The sequence below is a fragment of the Poecilia formosa genome, unplaced genomic scaffold (assembly GCF_000485575.1).
Source record: "Poecilia formosa unplaced genomic scaffold, Poecilia_formosa-5.1.2 Scaffold295, whole genome shotgun sequence".
In the NCBI taxonomy this organism is placed as follows: domain Eukaryota; kingdom Metazoa; phylum Chordata; class Actinopteri; order Cyprinodontiformes; family Poeciliidae; genus Poecilia; species Poecilia formosa.
The window spans coordinates 722191-740265 of record NW_006800234.1 but is presented as its reverse complement, the minus strand read 5'-3'; the positions used below and the strand labels follow the sequence as shown (position 1 = coordinate 740265).

At 38.3% G+C, this 18075-nt stretch overlaps 4 protein-coding genes across 5 annotated transcripts in view; 2 read left to right on the top strand and 2 right to left on the bottom strand.

The window, feature by feature from the left end:
• Positions 1-318: 318 nt before the first annotated feature.
• zcchc8 (zinc finger, CCHC domain containing 8) lies at positions 319-7042 on the bottom strand. Its single transcript, XM_007572145.2, has 14 exons — positions 6796-7042; positions 6631-6673; positions 6472-6546; positions 6077-6179; positions 4738-4815; positions 4544-4647; positions 4270-4335; positions 4128-4188; positions 3889-4025; positions 3620-3762; positions 3355-3458; positions 3041-3127; positions 2153-2273; positions 319-2055 (listed from the first exon to the last, which is right to left on the bottom strand). The coding sequence occupies exons 1-14, from the start codon at positions 7016-7018 to the stop codon at positions 1259-1261; spliced, it is 2142 nt and encodes a 713-aa protein (XP_007572207.1). The 5' UTR covers positions 7019-7042; the 3' UTR covers positions 319-1258.
• Positions 7043-7669: 627 nt separating this feature from the next.
• Positions 7670-10121, top strand: LOC103151882 (uncharacterized). Its single transcript, XM_007572144.2, has 5 exons — positions 7670-7724; positions 7829-7906; positions 8059-8188; positions 8321-8454; positions 8914-10121. The coding sequence occupies exon 5, from the start codon at positions 8932-8934 to the stop codon at positions 9688-9690; it is 759 nt and encodes a 252-aa protein (XP_007572206.2). The 5' UTR covers positions 7670-7724; positions 7829-7906; positions 8059-8188; positions 8321-8454; positions 8914-8931; the 3' UTR covers positions 9691-10121.
• Positions 10122-10877: 756 nt separating this feature from the next.
• Positions 10878-15845, bottom strand: rsrc2 (arginine/serine-rich coiled-coil 2). Its single transcript, XM_007572143.2, has 10 exons — positions 15713-15845; positions 14332-14473; positions 14030-14070; positions 12882-13045; positions 12532-12663; positions 12328-12444; positions 12144-12229; positions 11814-12073; positions 11638-11727; positions 10878-11554 (listed from the first exon to the last, which is right to left on the bottom strand). Exons 1-10 carry the CDS (start codon positions 15716-15718, stop codon positions 11369-11371), a joined length of 1224 nt encoding a protein of 407 aa, XP_007572205.1. The 5' UTR covers positions 15719-15845; the 3' UTR covers positions 10878-11368.
• Positions 15846-16279: 434 nt separating this feature from the next.
• Positions 16280-18075, top strand: part of kntc1 (kinetochore associated 1) — a 27275-nt gene continuing 25479 nt past the window's right edge. The window contains exons 1-5 of one of the 2 annotated variants that reach the window (XM_016681828.1): positions 16280-16665; positions 16760-16906; positions 17233-17353; positions 17556-17671; positions 17890-17968. In XM_016681828.1, the coding sequence (XP_016537314.1) occupies positions 16769-16906; positions 17233-17353; positions 17556-17671; positions 17890-17968 (454 nt within the window). In that variant the 5' untranslated portion in view covers positions 16280-16665; positions 16760-16768. The remainder of the gene's footprint in view (positions 16666-16759; positions 16907-17232; positions 17354-17555; positions 17672-17889; positions 17969-18075) is intronic. The other variant, XM_007572142.2, reaches the window with a different exon arrangement.

Below are 18075 nucleotides of genomic sequence, written 5' to 3'. Positions count from 1 at the left end.
AATCAGCCATCAATTGAAATCATGTGGGCTAAAGCAAGGAAATGCAGGGCAGTGTGCCTTGAGAACCAGGGTTGAAAAACACTGATGTTTAAATTCTGCATTTAATGATATTTATCAAATTTATATTTATTCAGTTGTCAAGAGATTTAGTAGCAATATTTTCTAGTTTTGAATTTAAATTTTATTAAACCACAATGGCATGCATGTGGAAATAACCAGCACCAGATTTTATACTTTAGCTATCGATAGCCAAAGTTAGCATCATCACCCTTCCCGTTGGTCATAAATATAAAGGCGTCCGCTAGAAAAGGGAACAATTAAAAATACCATCATTTATTGCTTCAAAACATAAAGACATACAATTAAAAATGTTTTTATATGCTAGTCTGTGCCACCGTCCTGAGATGTTGGAGCTCAGCCACCCTATGGAGGAGTGATTTCAGCAGCTTGCATCTCATTGCTTTCAGGAAGAATCCATGTTCTCCTGGCCACAGCTGATGGTTACAGACCCATTAATTCTTCACTCTCCATCCTACTTGTAAGACAACAACACATTTAAACGTATCCACCTGTTGCAAAGACAGACCCCTGACCTGGAGGTAGCAGTAGACCTTTTTGTGGTTGTGAGGCCGTTTCACAAATTACTGATACTTTGAAAAAGGAGGAGATTAAAGAGAGGCTCACAGGTCACTATAAGGACTATGTACTTGTATCCCTTCTGGTGTACGAACCCCTTGTGATCCCCAGTAATGAGCTGAAGAGTTTTCCTGGGATGAGAGATGTCTCTTCAACCACCCTCTTAGGGCTGCAGGATGGATGATCTGCATTTCACTGTGGCAAAAATCTGGAACGGTCAAAAAGATTTCTACGACACATGCCAAGCATGACTGGTGGTCCAGTTCCTTTGCTTCGTAACCAGTTATCCATCCCAGTAAAAATGTAGGCAAAGTAGTAAAATAAAGGCAGAAAGTGAGAACACAGGCATGTTTACTTAAAACCTTCAAAGCAATCCAAATTTGACAAGAAAAAAAAAAGTCACTTAAACATGACCATATAAAAATTAAACACTATACAGATTTACATAAAAAACAACAAAAAAAAAGCATACAAAAAGGTAATGTTACTGCAGCAGAAATTTAAACTGTGCGTTGTAGCCTTATATATGACAACAAATAAACAAAAAAAGATCAAGTTTAGTGAGGATGAGAAATTTTGGTTTTAAAATGTTCATGTGTTCGGAATCGATGTGAGAAACATTTCATTTTCTCTTGGACAAGCTTCGAGGAGAGCCTTTTAGTAAGTCTCTGATTCTCAGGTACGTTCCAGTGGCTTCAGCCACTTCCGTGTATTCAGGGGTGTCTTCAAATTGAACAATGCCAGCTGCAAATTTGCTCCGATGAGGAACGGCTATGATCTTCTCATGACTAGACAAAACATCTCCAGCCCCGTCATTTGGGATCTCTGCATTTGGCCTGTCAGGGCTGTCATCTTGGAGTCTGACAGGTTCTACGTCGGGGCTCTGAGGACTTTCGTCCTCTACTTTTATGGCCTGATAAATTGGAATCGAACTCTCTTGTACAGCCGGTTTCTTTTGATTCTCACTGTCACAGCTTGATTCATCAGGTCTCGCCGTGTCTACCGTCTCATCAACATCTTCCATTTCCGTGTCAATGTGTGTTGATGTGGAAACACTGGGCGAACTGGGAACAGGTGTACCTAAAGCTGGTGTCTCACTGTCGCTATTTGTGGCTGTGTCAGCATTTTCCAGAGCCGCCCAGATCAACCTCTGCTGCTCTTCTAGTTCCTCCAGAGTCAGGTCGTCTTCTGCTGCCTCGACAGTCTCATCTGCTAGCGGCACTTCCTGCCTCTGCAGAGCTGGAGAGCCGTTGGTGGGAGTTGGTGGAGGTGTCCCTTTAGGGAGAGGTGGGCGAGTAGGCGTGGAGGGAGGAGTGCCCAGGGGGAGTGGAGGAGGTGAGCTGTAGCAAGGGGAGCCTGGAGGAAGGGGTGGTTGGAACTGGAAGTCACCAGATCGATATATATATGGTGTCCCTGGATCTGGGAAAAGCACAATGGAATTACTATTATTCTGCATTTCAAGTCAAGTTTTTGCAAGACATAAAGTGAACATCAATTCTGGGAAATGTTGCAATACCAGATTCAATGTCCATATCCGAGCTTCTGTCTGAGTTTTGATCTGGGCTAGACTTGGTCTTCTTCCTGAGATGAGGGGATGAGTCGAACTCTTGTCGCCTTTTGTTGGAGGAGCCACCAGGCTGTTGGCAAAGAAAACTGAGATTTTAGGGCTCTGATCAAGCAGTGCAGCCAAAAACAAGTTCCTCACAAAGTCAATGACGTTTTCCAGTTCAAAGAGTATAGCTGGACAATACATAAAAATGTATCAGGTAAGGGTTTCATATCAGGCAATATTGATGATTATTGATTAGGTTTTTTTTTTTTATTTGAACATCTGAAGTACTGCTAAACCAGTCACATCATCTCTCCGGTTTTAGCCACAGTTTTCTTTTGCACTATTTTCTACTTTCACACCACATTGTTGTTTTTTCATTTTTAAGCAGTTATGAGGGATGAAGGCAAGACCTGAAACTGCTGCTGCGCAAGCTACTCAACAGGTTGTTGCTAGGTAACCAAAGAGTGAGTGAGTTGCTAGGTAACTGATGAGTGAGTAAGTTAGTTAATGTCATCAACCGTGCTTAACAGGCCGTGAAATGTTAAGCAGCTAAAGCCTTTTCTCTGCCTACATCTCCCAGGATGCTGTGCAGCTCTGGATCAGATTTCAGTGAAATTACCAAACATTCTAACTGACATTAAAGATTATGTGTTTATCGTGATAAAGGTGATGATTTATTATCTAGCCCTATCAAAGAGCCTTCCTTTATAAAGCCTTGTGCTATTGCTCTTGCTGTCCTTATGTTGTAGAAAGTTGATGCAGACATTGCATGAAAACGTATAGAAGAACTAGATGATTTGATATTGTCGAGTTTGGACATAAAGAATGAAAAGTCAAAACTCTAAGCATTACCTTAGGGAAGTTGTTGGACAGGTAGGCTGCATAGTTTTGCTTCATGTGGCTGGTCTGCATTGGAATCGAACCATAATGCATGAACTCCTGGAAGTCAGACAAGAACATAACTTTTTAAAAACGCAGAGCAATTACACCAGATCTTTCCAAAACTTCCAAATTTAAAACTATGCAGTCAATGCAATAATGGATATCTAGAACATTTTTCCTAGATCTATTATTATTATTATTTTTTTAATTCAAGACTACAGTACCTACAGATAAAAAAAAAAAAGTGTGCTCAGTATATAGCATTTAGTTTGAAATGTACTTACATCTTTAATTTGATGTGCAGGCACGTTAAAGCCAGGGAAATCCACCAGTTTGGAAACATCGTAAGAAATGTTTTGTGAAGTGCTGCCGACATCATCATTTGACACTACAAAAACAGGAGAAAAATACCTTGTGAGAAGGTCCAAATTTTGTGCAACCATAATACATGATAATTTTATATATAAAAAAACAAACAACCCCGCCCCCCCCCAAAAAAAAACAACAAAAAAAACTACAGGAAAACATGATTACAAACAGAAAACGTACCATTTCCATCATAGAGTGATAAACCAGAGTTTTCCATCTCTGCCTCTTTGAGCCAGCCTGGTGGGTAACCCAGCTGCCTCATCCGATAAATCAGAGGAGGGAGGGTGTTGCCGGCTACTCCCAGTGCTGCTAACAGCTCCTCGCTGTTTAGAAATTAAAATTAAACATAATTAATTCATAAATATAAACAAATATGCACCCTTTGATTTTAATGGAAGTTATGTGTGTGATCATTGTTTCTTCTGGTTTGCACAAATTATCAATCCTACCTTAAGACTCCAGGCTTGAATTTTCCGAAGCGCTCCTCGACTTCATCGGCATGGTAACGCTGGTTGCTCTGAGTGACTTGGCTCAAGTTCTGATTAAACGCTTTTCTCCTTTCATTTATCACAGCCATGTCTTTAGGCTAGGGAGGGGACAAAGTATAAATGCAGAAAATCAAGTAGTGGTTTTCCTTGTTGAGAGTTTTACTTGGATTCCTGCCATATTAGCAGCTCCAGTCGAGTACCTGGGGACAATCTCTGAGCTGATGAGCGCTGGAACCACAGTTGAAACACATAGACTTGGGTCTGTGAAAATAATCATGCCACAAATGTAAGCATTTTAGTAGACAAATTTGAAAACTTTATAAATAACTTAAGTCTTTTAACCTTTTGTTTTTAGTTTCCATTTCTAGTCCATCTGTTCCAATAACTTGGTTATAAACCTGCTGGTAGCTGTGCAACAATTCAGGAAGGTGTATTACTTTTTTTATTATTATTATTTGTATCAAATATACTTTGATACCACAGTTAAAGATATTTGGTGAATAGTAATTTATTGCTTTTTTCTGTCTTAGGTTTTTCTTGAAACCCAAATGTCACCCAAAGCAAATCAGCTACAAAAATCCTTGGGAAAATCCTAAATAATCAATTTCAAAGATACGTTGGAACGTCCCATCCATCAGTCAGCTGGGGGTTTTCATTCACCAGAGGCTGTCCAAGTTTGTCAACACTGAAGGTAGAAAAATATAAAACACTCCCAACAACCTAAGAGACAAAACAGTACAATAATATAACATTTTCCTTTTCTTGAGACAGCATGTTCTGCTTTTTGTGGAGATAAATTTAGGCACTTACTTTAAAGGCTTCTGTTGTAGTTCTCACACTACTGGAGGACAACTTATCAGGATCTTCATCCAACGCAAAAGCTGAATTCTTCAGAAAGTGAAACATGTTTCAGTGGAAGTTTATTTAAAGGGATATCTTAAAGTAAAGTTAAAAAGGTTAAAAGCAGCCAATATCTCCCCTCCAGTAGATTATTATTTCAGCATCTTCATTTAGCATAAATCTGTATTAGTTAGACTATGAGGCTGAAACTCATGGCTTGAAGTGATACCCAAGAGCTGCTAAGAGCAAAACTGACTTTTGGTGTATAAACAATTCCAAACAAAAAAACGTCATGGTGGCTTATACAAGTGCTACTTTGTGAGCCTTTAAGTCGCTGGCATGTTTGTGTTGGGCTGTGATTTGAAAAGCCACTGATTTACACAGTAAATTATTCACATGATATGAAACATGGCAAAGTTGGAACTAGTATAGCAAAGTAATTGGTTTGCAAGTGAATTAAATTTCTCAATAAGCACACACTTAAGGACATGTCCCTACAAAACTCTGGCACTTGTTGCTCTGCTTGCAGCTGCACCTTTAATTTCACAAAGATTAATCTGTGGTTTCAACAACATGGTTCAAGCACAGAGAACACACCACATGGTAGTTGGGCTACAACCAAACAACAAGAAAACAACTTTGGAAAAAGCCCCAGACTTAACGCATTGTATTTGCATTCTGTTATATTATATTATATTACATATTATTTATGATAACTAATTACCTATGTTATCATAGGTAATTTATTAGTTTATGACATCTCTATTTTCATCCGTGACTGGAGTCTGAAACAGAACATAGCCTCTTAAACATATACAAATGCACAAAATATGATCGCCGAGCAAATTTAAAAGCATCGAGACCCACAAATTAAAAGTGAATTAAACTACATTTTACATTCTATATCCGTAAGGCTCAAAGATCTTCCTGGTCTGACCATGACACAAAGGCAGCCAGCTGCCTGTATTCCTCCTTACGATGATCCTAAAACTCAAGCCTGGTGATGTTTGCCGCTAAGATGAAGGTGCAGCTATTACAGTTTTTCTTTGAAAGTGTAAAAAAAAAAAAAATCATCTGTGAGAAATACTTTACTTTTACCTAAGAATGCATTTTGAAAAGTCACACCATTAACCCATGCAAAGCAAAATGGCTTGCAGGAAAAACTTTGTATATTAAAATGGATATGCTGATTTACCACAGGTAAGATATTGACAGCTTATAACTCTCTAGCATAACCACACTTTAGACAATCCTGGACTATCAATTTAAAACACAATTCTGAAAATACAAGAAATTTCTAGGTAAATACCTGTGGTTTCATGTGAAACACTGATATCTTCTTTTCATTGCCTGGTTTCTGGTGCTTCAAAATGACACTGCAGATGCAGTCTTCGATTTCTTGGCGACATTGTCTTGAAGAGAAGCATTATTTAGTATTCGTTCTTTCAAACCTTTGTTTTGAGCTGTTCAATCTGAAACAAACCTTTTTGTTTCATTAAAATGATAAAAATGCGTCTACTAGCTAATACGGAAGCTACCAATCATGCAAAGTAACAGACTCTACATCTATTCCAGTAAATTTCTTACATATTATTTAAAAGTACAGACATAACGAAAAACACACAAATGTTAGTTTCTATTTGACGGTCTCCCATCTTATTGTCCTCAAATAAGCCCCTCTGAACGGTGCAACATTGAACTTACTTTGATATAATATTGTTGGTGAAGAGGATCTGAAGAAGTGGGCCGTCGATGTTGACATCTCCCACTGTGATGCCGCTGTAAAGGCAGGTAGAAATGTGCTTCAGCTAGGTTTCGTTTTAGCTAAAGTAGACACAGTCAGCTTTACAATTAGAAGATTACCTCGGTCGTGTCAGGATGTTGAGCTTCCGTCTTAATACTTTATGTGAGCTAAACGTTAAAGAAATAGAGAGACACACGCAGCGAAAAACAATTGCATATTTTACAGCTCGAGAGCTTGCAGTCAGGGCTAGTGATAGCAAACATGCTACACTGACGCAAGGATATTCTCCTCAGAAAGCCTCTCGATATTATCTTCACACTCTTCCAGCCTGCTCCGGAGCTCGCTCGCCTCTTCGTTTTCTCCATCATCCTCTGTGAAGCGAATGTGTCTTGAGACCGGTGGAGCAGAGTCCTCCAGTTGCTGAAAAAGCTCACTGTCTCCGAAATCAACTTCGGCCATTTTTAGGCTTCCAGTGCTAAACGGAAGTTCAGTCATGAAACGAACCATTTTGTGCGTTCATTGGTTATCTCCCTGTCACGTGATCTGACTAGATTCGCTCATTTAATCTCACAGTCATGTATTTCAGGTTAATTAATAGACGTCAAACAATGTGAAACAAGCTTGTTTTTCGTCCATTAATAACATAAAGTCCAATTAAACGCTTAACATGATATAATTCAAGCACTTATGAAATATTTAAGAGATACAAAATTAGTTGAGAGGATTTAGTATATATGAGTGTGTGAGTGTTAAAGTATGTATATTGTATAATTATTTTTAAGGTTAGATGATATATAGGATAAAATGAATTTCTGAATTACATCTCCGTCCAGTTGATGGCGGTAATACACTAAGTATATAAACTGCCAGAAAACGTTATAGAAGAAGAAGAAGAAGAACGCTTAACAAACTACACACAGTGCAAGTATCTCGAAGTAATGGTTGCTATGGCTATCAGAGCAAAGGGGTCTCTTGGTAAAAATGCATGCCACACTCTTCAGAATTTTGTTTTAAAAATGTAACAAAAAAAAAGTTGATTCATGTTTGCCTGCTGTACTGCTTGTAGCCTGATAGATTTTGCAGCTGTTAAAGTAAAATATTATCTTCCAGTTGGTGGCGGCAGTGCGTCAAAACATCTATTGCTAACCACCATTAAACAAGTAGAAGAAGAAAGAACAGCCATTCCTGCCCACCCGCCAGGAAGAAGAAGAAGGTAAACATACAATTGATACGCCACATAATGCCAGCGTGAGAAAAACTATTTATTTGCTTGTAGTTATGTCAAGCTGTTCACCTGCCCCGTTAACTTTACCGCAGTGGGAAGGAGACTGTCGGAAAATTCGTTTTATTTATTTAGCGAATCCAACATCGTTCAGATTGAGCAGCTGTCTGCAGGTAAAATATTCAGATCTGGTCGCGTAATTTGATTAAGATTTAGTTAAAGACAATATCTAAACTTTAAATTTGTGTTACAATTGTCAAGCACACATTTTTATATTAACTGCAGTCAAATAACATAATTCCGAGTTTCATTTCCTTTATGCCAGGATCCAGTAATTCCACTGTATTTAGGAGCTGATCTCCTGTCCAATACTGACATCCGGGTGGAAAACCATCCCAGGTACCATGCCAAGTTTGCCAAGAAAGGACTTGCCACTAAAGTACACTTTTCCTCAGGTAAAATGTACAACTGATCATATTAAAGTCCATTGAAAAGCTCAACACCATGGCTACGGCAGTGTTGGCTATTATTATCTTACTTTTTTTAAAACCTATTTTATTGTTTGTTTGTTTGTTTGTTTGTTGCAGCATTCAGATTCCAGGGATTGAGGGTTCCTGCTGCAAATAACAGCTTGTGGTTTTACAGCATTCAAGGACTTTTCCGCTTAGCCTTTGAAATATACAATAAGCAAGAGCAGCTTGCAGTGTTGGAGAATTTCCAGGTACAAATGCATGCACATTAACCTTATGATAGATTATTTTCTACAGTTCTGGTCATAATTTTACGTAAACTAAAAAGTGAGCCATTTCTTTGAAAATATCTGAGTATCTTTCACCAAATATCAGTTGGGATATAAGTATATAAGCATATATATTTAGAGAAAATCTGCAGTATCTTTAGATGTTAGTATTAAAATAATTAAAAGCCCAAAATTATATTTATTTCATGATGGGAGTATGTACATTTCTTACAGGATGTGTTTGTGTAGATTCTCAGTTGTTTTGGATGTGACACTCCTAGGGAAGTGGACTTCTCTTGTTTCCTGAAAACGTTTCATGTCTCAGCCGAAAGACTTCTTCAGGGTTGAAACATCTTCAAGAAACAAGAAGAGTGGCTTCTGTTTCATCTGACTCTTACTGGACATGTGTAATATTTAATTCAGATTGTCTTTTCGTCGCAGAATGTTTGGAAATCACAGATGAACGAAAGCCCACTGGAAATGAATTACAGCCTCAATGTGCAGCTTGACATTCCAGCGTCTCCAAGCGTGGCTGACAGAGATTTGGAAATACCTGGACACGATTTTAGCCAGATCGACGGGAACGTCATGCATGCATCTGCTGAAGACGCAGCTGATACAGCAGCAGATCACGATTATTGTACTTTCACCAAACAAAGCTGCCAAACTGAGCAGATCCATCCCACTGTAGCCGCTCTCAGAGAAAAACTCCACCACTTGGACGACCAACTCCGCTCTCCCCCTCAAGGCCGCACAGATCGCCTGGAAACAATGTTGCTGCTCTTAGAGAACATTGATCGATACATGAATGGGAGCCTAGATGAAAAGGATGCAACTGAAGCTGCGTTAGCACTGCTGAACGCTGAAGACTGGGCTAAAGACTCTGTGTATTCGAGTTACATGCTTACTTGTATAGGACGGTGGATCGGGCAGCAGTTTCATGCAGCCAACAGCAGCATCAGCCAGAAAGTGGAGAGTTTCAAAGTTCAGCACATCGAACAGATCAGTGATTTGCCACCAGCAGAGGAGCTGGCTGCAGAACTGTTTCCAGAGGCTATGCAGACTCTGCTGCTGCACTGGATGGGCTTGTGTGATGAGTCGACTGAAGGAAAGAGACGCAGCGAATATCCAATCCTGCTCCTTATTCTGGAGTTTGCGAACCATAACCTCATTACCGGTGTCGCTCACGTGCTCTACTCAACTCTTATATGTAAATGAGAGAGGATTTCCATAGAGCTACCAACATCATACCTGCACAACTCTTATAGATGACATGTTTGTGTGAAGCACTTCTGTCCAAAGGATAAATCATTTCCAGTCCTAAATTTGTGGGATCATTGTAGGTTATAGTTTGGTTTATAAACTGTCTATGAAAACATTTCATTCATAGAAATACTTTACTGTTGTTTATAATATAACTTGATTTTGGCAAAGCATAAGTTGCACCTGTATGGTCTTGTTTTTTTTGTGGTAATTTTGCATCAAAGAATAGGAAGTAGTTTTTCCAAGTCCCAGAGTTTTGCATTAGCCTACAATTGTCCTCAAACTCTGCTTTTCTTGAACACTTATCCTAATATTGTGCGCAATATTAGGAGAATGTGGAATATGTTATTGCACTGACTTAAATAAACAAATACTCAACTAAACCATATTCATTTCTTTCTGCATTGGATTAATTGTAAACATAGTCCACAAAAAGTGAGTAATCTGTGCTGCTCCTGCTTAAAAGAAAGGAAAAAAAAAACTGCATCTGGCTACATCTGCTGTTTTGGCAAAGAATGAAAACAGTGTTTTGTTTTTCTCAAGTGGTTCTAAAACATTTTATAATGAATTGAACCCTAAACACGCCCTATGCCCTAGAGGCATAGGGCGCCTGAATCCATGGTACTTTATTCAACAACACAGTTAATGTAAATGGTCTTTATTTTATATAACTCTATCAAGTCCAGAAGACTCCAAAGTGCTTCACACACTACATTCATTCACACACTGATGGTGGCAGGCTACTGGAATGCAGCCAGTTATTCCGGTTCTGCTTTTCTTTGGGATATTATCTGGGTTGTCTAGTAGTTAGTAACTTTTTGGATAAAAGAAAGTAGCTTTACTGTACCTACTTTTTACTTCTACTTGACTGATGTTAGTTTGAAGTACAACTTAAGTTACCTCACTCATTGAAAAACAAACCTGTTCATAAACGTGCTCATATATCAATGACCATCAATCCCCTCCCCCCCCAGACATAATGTAGCAGAATCTGCTGTTGGGTCATCAAATATAAAATAGAGGCTCAGAACTGTTCAGCGCCTCAAAGGACAATTTAACATTCACCCATGACAACGTAACTTTTTCAATGCCACATTATCAACTGAATGTGGTTTTGTAGGACACAAAGTGATGCATGAAACCCTTTTCCAACACAAAATTTATTATATGAATGAGTGAAACATTTCAAACTCATTTCTATCCAAAGCAGTCCAGGAGACAAGTGTTTATAACAACCCATGATTGATTTCCCCCAATGAGAAGTGAAGACGGGGGAGTCCTACGATGCTACCGTGTCCTTTGCTAAATGAATGTAAACAGCGTCAACTTAAACCACATCGTACTCCGACAACCACACATCAATATATTTGTTTTTTATAAAAAAGAATCACATTATTAAAAGGAAATATCTACTTCTCCTCCGCACCCACCAGTCAAGATAATTCCTCCTTTTCCCCCGCAGACGGAAAGATCAATAAACGCCAAGACAAACTCAGCGTCTCACTATATACACGTTACAATTTACGAGGCTTTTGTCTATAAATAATATACAGATTCAGAGCAACATCCATGCAAGCTCGAGGGCTGGCAATGAATTATGTGATGAGATGAGGACGAGTGCCGAGGTTTGGCACTAGATTGAATCCATCCCACGAGAGAAAGAGGAGGAAAAGCCGAGTCCCATTCCTCTCTGGGTGTGAGTCTGAGATCGAGCCATCTCGTACTGAACGTCGAGGTTCTTAAACATCTCCTCTTGTTTCTGAAGAGTCTTTAAGCCTTCATCGTTGAGTTGTTTGGCAGCTTCTGCATCATCCTCACCCTGCAAACACATGAAATATCCTTTTTACTCTAAACTTAAAACTCAAAAAGTGGTTAAAATGTGAAAGAAAGTAAGAGGTTTACCTTAATGCCCATTAGCTTACGAAATTTAACATTCTGGTCCTTGTTTCCAAAGTTCAGTTTCTCCCACAACTCAGCAGTTTGTGACTTTTCCTAAGAAAGCACAAAATCAAAATATAAAAATCTCTTGGTAAACAATCGTCAAATATATTCACAAGTTTCCAGAAAAACAAACGTACCCCGTCCTTCTTCCCCTGCCATAGCATTTTCCTCTTTTTCTCCTGTTCTGCAAACTTCATGGGGTTGACAGCAGACGGGTTGTAGTAACTGGGCACAGCGATGCCAGTCTCTGCAAGGGTTTTGGCTTGAAGCGCTGCCATCTGTGCAGCCATGGCGATCTGAGGGGTGACCTGCGTCCCAGAGGCCAGAAGGGCGGCCACGTTCAGGGCAGGGTTCGAGGTGGCCGCCGCAGCAGCGGCTGCAATGGGGGCGGCCACAGCTGAGGACAGAATGATGAGCGTTAGCACCAGAACCTGACCAGAAAGATCAACATTGTAATAACACATCACCTGCAGCCATTTCCTGCTGTTGCTGCTGCTGTTTCTCCAACATTTCTTTCTCTTTCTGCTCCTGTAGTTTCTTGGCTCTCTCTAGTCTGGAAGAAAAATAAAAAATAAAATAAAACATTGACCTCTGCAGCCTCAGAACAAATTCTTGTGAATTTACATTCAATTTACAAAAACTATCCTTTACCTTCTGGCTAAAGCCTCTTGTGCGTCCATCGCTGTGTTTCGCCCACGGAAGACCAGAGGACTAATAGACCTGCTTAGACTCTTTCTGTGCACTTTCTCGACCCTCTTCTTTCGCTCCCTGAAGCAGTGATCAATGGAAAATGAGGATGAATAGTTTGGGTACCCCCACTTTCCTGCCCAAACGATTTGATTTTATGACACTCGCCTGCTTTTGCTACGACTTCTGCTGTGGTGACGATGTTTGGTTCTGGAACCTGAACGAGACCGAGCTTTCTTCTTCCTGTCCCGGCTGCGTGATCTTGACCGCCGCTGATCCCTGCTTCTGCTGTGATGCCGTCTGTAGTAAAGAATAAAAATAAACAAATTACTGTAAAGAAATCGTAAACAAACAAAAATCCAAGAGATTACACAAATACAGCCATAATTTTATTAGAGCTGCAACAATCCTTTATTTTATTCATTACTTTGTTGACTACTCGATTAACTGGATAGGTTACTTTAAACCTAAATCTGAATATATATGAAAAGAGTTGCTTACTTGTCAGTCGGACTAACCTCTCTTTTGAGTGTGACCTGGACAAGCTCCGCCCCCTCGAAGACTTCCTTTCCTTCCGCCTGGACCGGTCTTCTCCGTTCTCTGCTGGATGTCTCTCAGGCTCTTGATGATCGTCTGATTTTCTGTGAGATTTTGATGGCTTCTCTGAATCCCTTTTTCGTGCCTGTTTTAAGAAGAAGTTGTCTCTTTCAGGAAAATAGTGCAACAAAAAGAGTTAGTACCATGGCTTAGAGCAGAGAGTTTGTAAAAAAAAAAAAAAAAATCTGACAAGACGAATTGACCTTGTCATTTCGAAACCCATCTTTAAGAAACAACAACATAATTCTCAGATCATGACTGTATTATAAGTGGGTATTTCTGAGTTTGCACTGTTTTGGCTGTGCTGTTAAGGAGACCAAAGAATAGCAACAGTAACAAATGAAGCCAGCATTTCTGGAACTTTCTGCTAGATTTAATGATGTGCATGCAAATGTTAAATTCTGACTATCAAGGCAGAAACTTCGAAGTAGTGTTAAAAATTCATTAACAATTCAATGAAACTTAAACACTCTGAATTGGGCCAACTTAGAGGTTAAAATAGGGATGGGCATCCAACTGGTTTTGTGTTTAAGTATAAAGCATTTTGAGATTCAGTGAATGCCCATTCCTAGCTGCAAGAGATGACAGAGTTAATGCCACTTTTTCTACAAACATTGTGAGACAAATAGGAGTTTGAATGGCAGATAGTTACCTGTCCCAGTAGTAGGCATATTATTTTGCTATGTCAGCAGGGTCCTCTGTTCAGTCTCTTCGTGCATTAGCACGCTGAGTATGATTTATTGTAGAAATGTTATCATGTGATCTCCACACAGGATTTAACAAAAATAAAAGGAAAAAAAAAGCTATTTTTCACCAATTTATGTTTACAATAATCACAGATATCCAAGGACACAAGCTTCCTGCGATACATGTGAGCATTAAGAGGGCAAAGAAATATCCTTTTGACATGAGCCTGTAGTCCTTTTTTTTTCTTTGTTCTGAGCTTTTCTATCATAAAAATGTCGAACTTAGGCACCAAATACTCACCATGACCGAAAACTAGCAACTATGGTGCTTTACAATCAAATTAAAAATATTTTTCATTAAATTAAATGAATATATTAATTACCTCTTTGCTCCTGCTCCGACTTCGTCTGTATTTTCTGTCACCTAGAAAAGACAGAACGCAGTTTTCCCAACTGATCAGAACATAAGTTATGGAACCCATTTGGCAACAATTGCATAACAATCCCACATACAAAAAGGCTCTGAGGGGAATAGACAACTGACAGTATGTAACATGCTTACATAACAATATATTTTAAGTAACTTTAGGCATTTCAAAAACTCTACTGGTAATATTTTGGAATCTAATGGCCAGCTGTGTAAAACCTTTCTAGTAGAGACCATGCACCTTTTCTAAGCACTTACGTTTTCGGTCCCTGGAACGCGACCTTGACCGTGAATGGTGGTGTTTGGAGAATCGGGGAGACCTAGAAGATTCCATGCTGTGCTTTCTTCTGTGATGAACTGGAGAACTCGATCTGTTCAACTCTGCAGAGTCGTCGCTTGCCTGAAACAAATGGGTTGATAAGTAAAACCAGCAGCAGATCAATCTATTTACATAGAATAGACTACAGAGTAATACAATAGCCTAAAGTGCTGACAGAACAGAAATAATGGCAGTAACGCAAATATTAAAGGGTTTGCTTTGCTCTTATCACTCTCTTTATTTTACTTGAGTTTTTCATCATGATCAGCTCCTGTGATATTTTCAATATATTTAATAAATTTAACTACGCCCTCTTCACTGTCTCTCGCTAAATCTCAAAATTTCAGTCTACTAACTCATCTGCCGAATAAACATCGGCCAGATTCCACCAAAAATGGAAAATATTGGAACCATCAATTTTAACTCGTATTTATTTTTTTTAGATTAAGATTTGGACTTGACATAGTGATTTATTTAAAAAAAGAACACATGCTGGAAACAACTTTATTTTTATGCAGTTGATTCTCCGTTTCTGTTTGTTTAATTGAATAACAACAGCATTACAAGGGCCGTTAATAATTACTATATTAACCAAAAAACGCAGAATATTTAACACATTATTGAAATAAAACTTTTTTAAAAGTTTGGGCCACATCCTATCACACTTTTCCATCTGAATTTAGTAACATAACTCCAAACTTTCAGCCATTAACATTTCTTAAAGATTTAACTTTCAGGCTGCATACACAGTCTTAGTACCAATTTAGAGTTTTTTGCGGTGCCCTTTTGTATGAATTAATTTGTTTAGACAAACAATAACTTAAAAGAAACTGTCAACACACCTATTTAATGACTGACAAATGTCCACATTTTAGTCCAATATCACACATTCACTAAAAATAAGACTCATTATCTCAAAACGCACATTATGAACATATTACAGGTACTAAGCCTGTTCGAGCTAGCGGTACAGTGCGTATTTATTTAGACCTGAATGGCGTTTTATTAGGCTAACTTTACAGTTACAGCCAGAGCAATAACATATTAAAGTGCACGAAAGCTGTACATTTTAGCGTGTGTTAATTGGCTGGTTCATTTAGTTTCAAAGCCGTAATTTGGGAAAGGGAATTTAAATATGTGCTAACAGCTAATATTGTTTTTCTATAGCCAGTAGCCATGATGTCGCTAGGCTAACAACCATTGACCGTCGCCATCTTTAAGAAAAAAAAATCTGCACCACATAGTACATTTTTACCAATATTTTTGTTAAAACCGCTTATGTTGAGCACATATTATTGTAGTTGACCTATTAGTACTTACCGACATAATCCGGGATCACCAATTTATATGGAATAAATCCGTTTTGAAGCGGTTCAACGCAAAACGGGAGAGGACTTTACTTCAGGCAGGTCGATGTGTTCCTCAGCTAGCTACTGTGCTAGGTTGCCAGTTTCTTCCGTAAATATGCTTTCATTGCACTAAGATCGTCAGTGTTGTTAAATAATGCATAGAAACGGGATCATTAGAAATGTTTTAAACATATGTTTCAAAGTAATATGAATATAAATATAATGGGTATTTATTCCATTGACGAAACAAATAAAATAAGTCCTTTAAAAACCGCTGAACAGGTTTTTGCATTTGAGCACTAGTGCCCTTTGACAGCAGTGTTTTGACATAATACGTCTAATTAATTTTTATAATGCTGTTGCATGTCAAAATAAACTGATTTGATAGAGAATGAAAAAGCATTGGATGTAATGAAAAAGTTACTTTTGTAAATATAACTATGTAAATCAAACCTGGCAACGCGGAATGGGCGCATTTGCTTTTTACCCTTCAATAATTTAAACAGGCTCAAATAAGCCTTCACATTAGTTGTATTTTTAAACGAATTCTCTTTGATATATTGAAATGTATACATTAAACAAATTCAAAATTAAAGTGTGTGTCGTTGTGTGGACAATGAACGTATATCATTATTAAATAAGCATTGCTTTTCGTGAGCTGTTTGAGAAGATGCACCTGGAAGACAAAACGCAGGGTCAAAAACCAAAGTGACTCCTAACGACTATACAACGACCCGCCAAATTCTAAAGCTAATGTTGTGGACTCGCATTGATGCTGTATTTTAATCTTAGAAATAACACGTACAGCGATCATTCGCCGCTAACGTCTACATATCCCATCGGATAGAAGACGACAGCTTTGATATGAACGCCTGCTCTTAATTGGTTTCAAAGTTTATTGCTGAGGTTTGTTTTATCGTCAGGGTAGCGTCAACATTCACTTGGATTAGTAGAGGGTCAACTAGTGTACGGAACATTTCGAGACACATATTTATCTGTTTTTCATATTTTGTCATAGTTTTAAGAAATGGCGACGTGGAGTGACGTTGAGCTCCTGACCAACGAGGACACAAACACAGTCCGCCTGGACAGTGTGTCAGGAGAGGAACATGGAAGCGGCTTGTATCAGGTTGACACTTTGGTCAAAATCTCCTCCTTCGATAAGGTAATTAGTGCAAATGTTTGCATTACAAGAACTTGGTCATGATTTCTTGAAGTCCTTGTGCTTTGTTTATTCCTAATACACTTTTGACCAGGGGCGTAGCTAAGATTTTTGCTTCCCATCAAGAAGGGTTCCACTCATCCTAAACTGGATTTACGATTTGCTTTATTCATTTAATTTATTATTTGCAATTTTTGGAAGCTCTAAATATAAATCATATTAATCTTAATGAGGTTTTTAAGTCTTTAGTTGAACTGCCAAAACTCTGACTCTTCTACATTGCAGCCTGCCATTGTTTTGAGATGAGTTATTAGGAATGCTTTTTGCAGGTTCCTGCAGACCCCCAGCTTTTCTCCTTTGGTTCTTCCAATTGGAGTATTGTTGTCATTGACAAGACGGTGATTCTATTTGATCAGAACTATCAGACCATTCTTCTCCTTCTCCACTTTGGTAAATGATTACTTGTTTTCTTTTACCAGATCAGTTGGCAAAAATTATTGTTGTTCACTTTCTGTTGAATTTAAAGTTAAATAACTGTTTCACTGCATTTGGTGTTAAGACCTTAAAAAGCAAAATGTCCAAATCAAAATGAGTAGGTCAGAACTCAAAGAAAACTATAAAGCCTGTCTATAATTTGTTTTGTTTTTTTTAGAAACGGATGTGGATACCATTGATGTTTGCCTTGATGGACGATTTTTGGTGGTCTGTGAAAGAAATGGAAACCTTCATTTGATCTATGTTCCACACAAAAGAATCCTCTTTACCAGAGTAAGGGAGATTGTTTTTCTAATGTGGTCATTGAGTTAGAACATATTATTTGTAATGGATTTACATTAAATATCACCATCTAATTTGAAAACGACATTTTTGTTTTTATATTTCTTCCTCAGAGGAACAACTAGAATCTGTCTTTTTTTTTGTCTCTCTCCTCTCAGTTTTTCTTTCTATGTTTCATCTCTGTGCTGCCTTGTGTTTGAAATTTGCAGGCTTTGGTTCAAAAACCATCCAGTGAAGACAAGAAAACCTACCGCTATCTCATCCTAAATGAGGACCAGTCATCTTCTGGTAAAGTTTTTATACTATTTAGAGCAGAATCTCTGATAGACATTGTGTGTTTCTTGTAATTTAGTGAATATTTTGGCACAAAGTGAAGTGATATATATATATATATA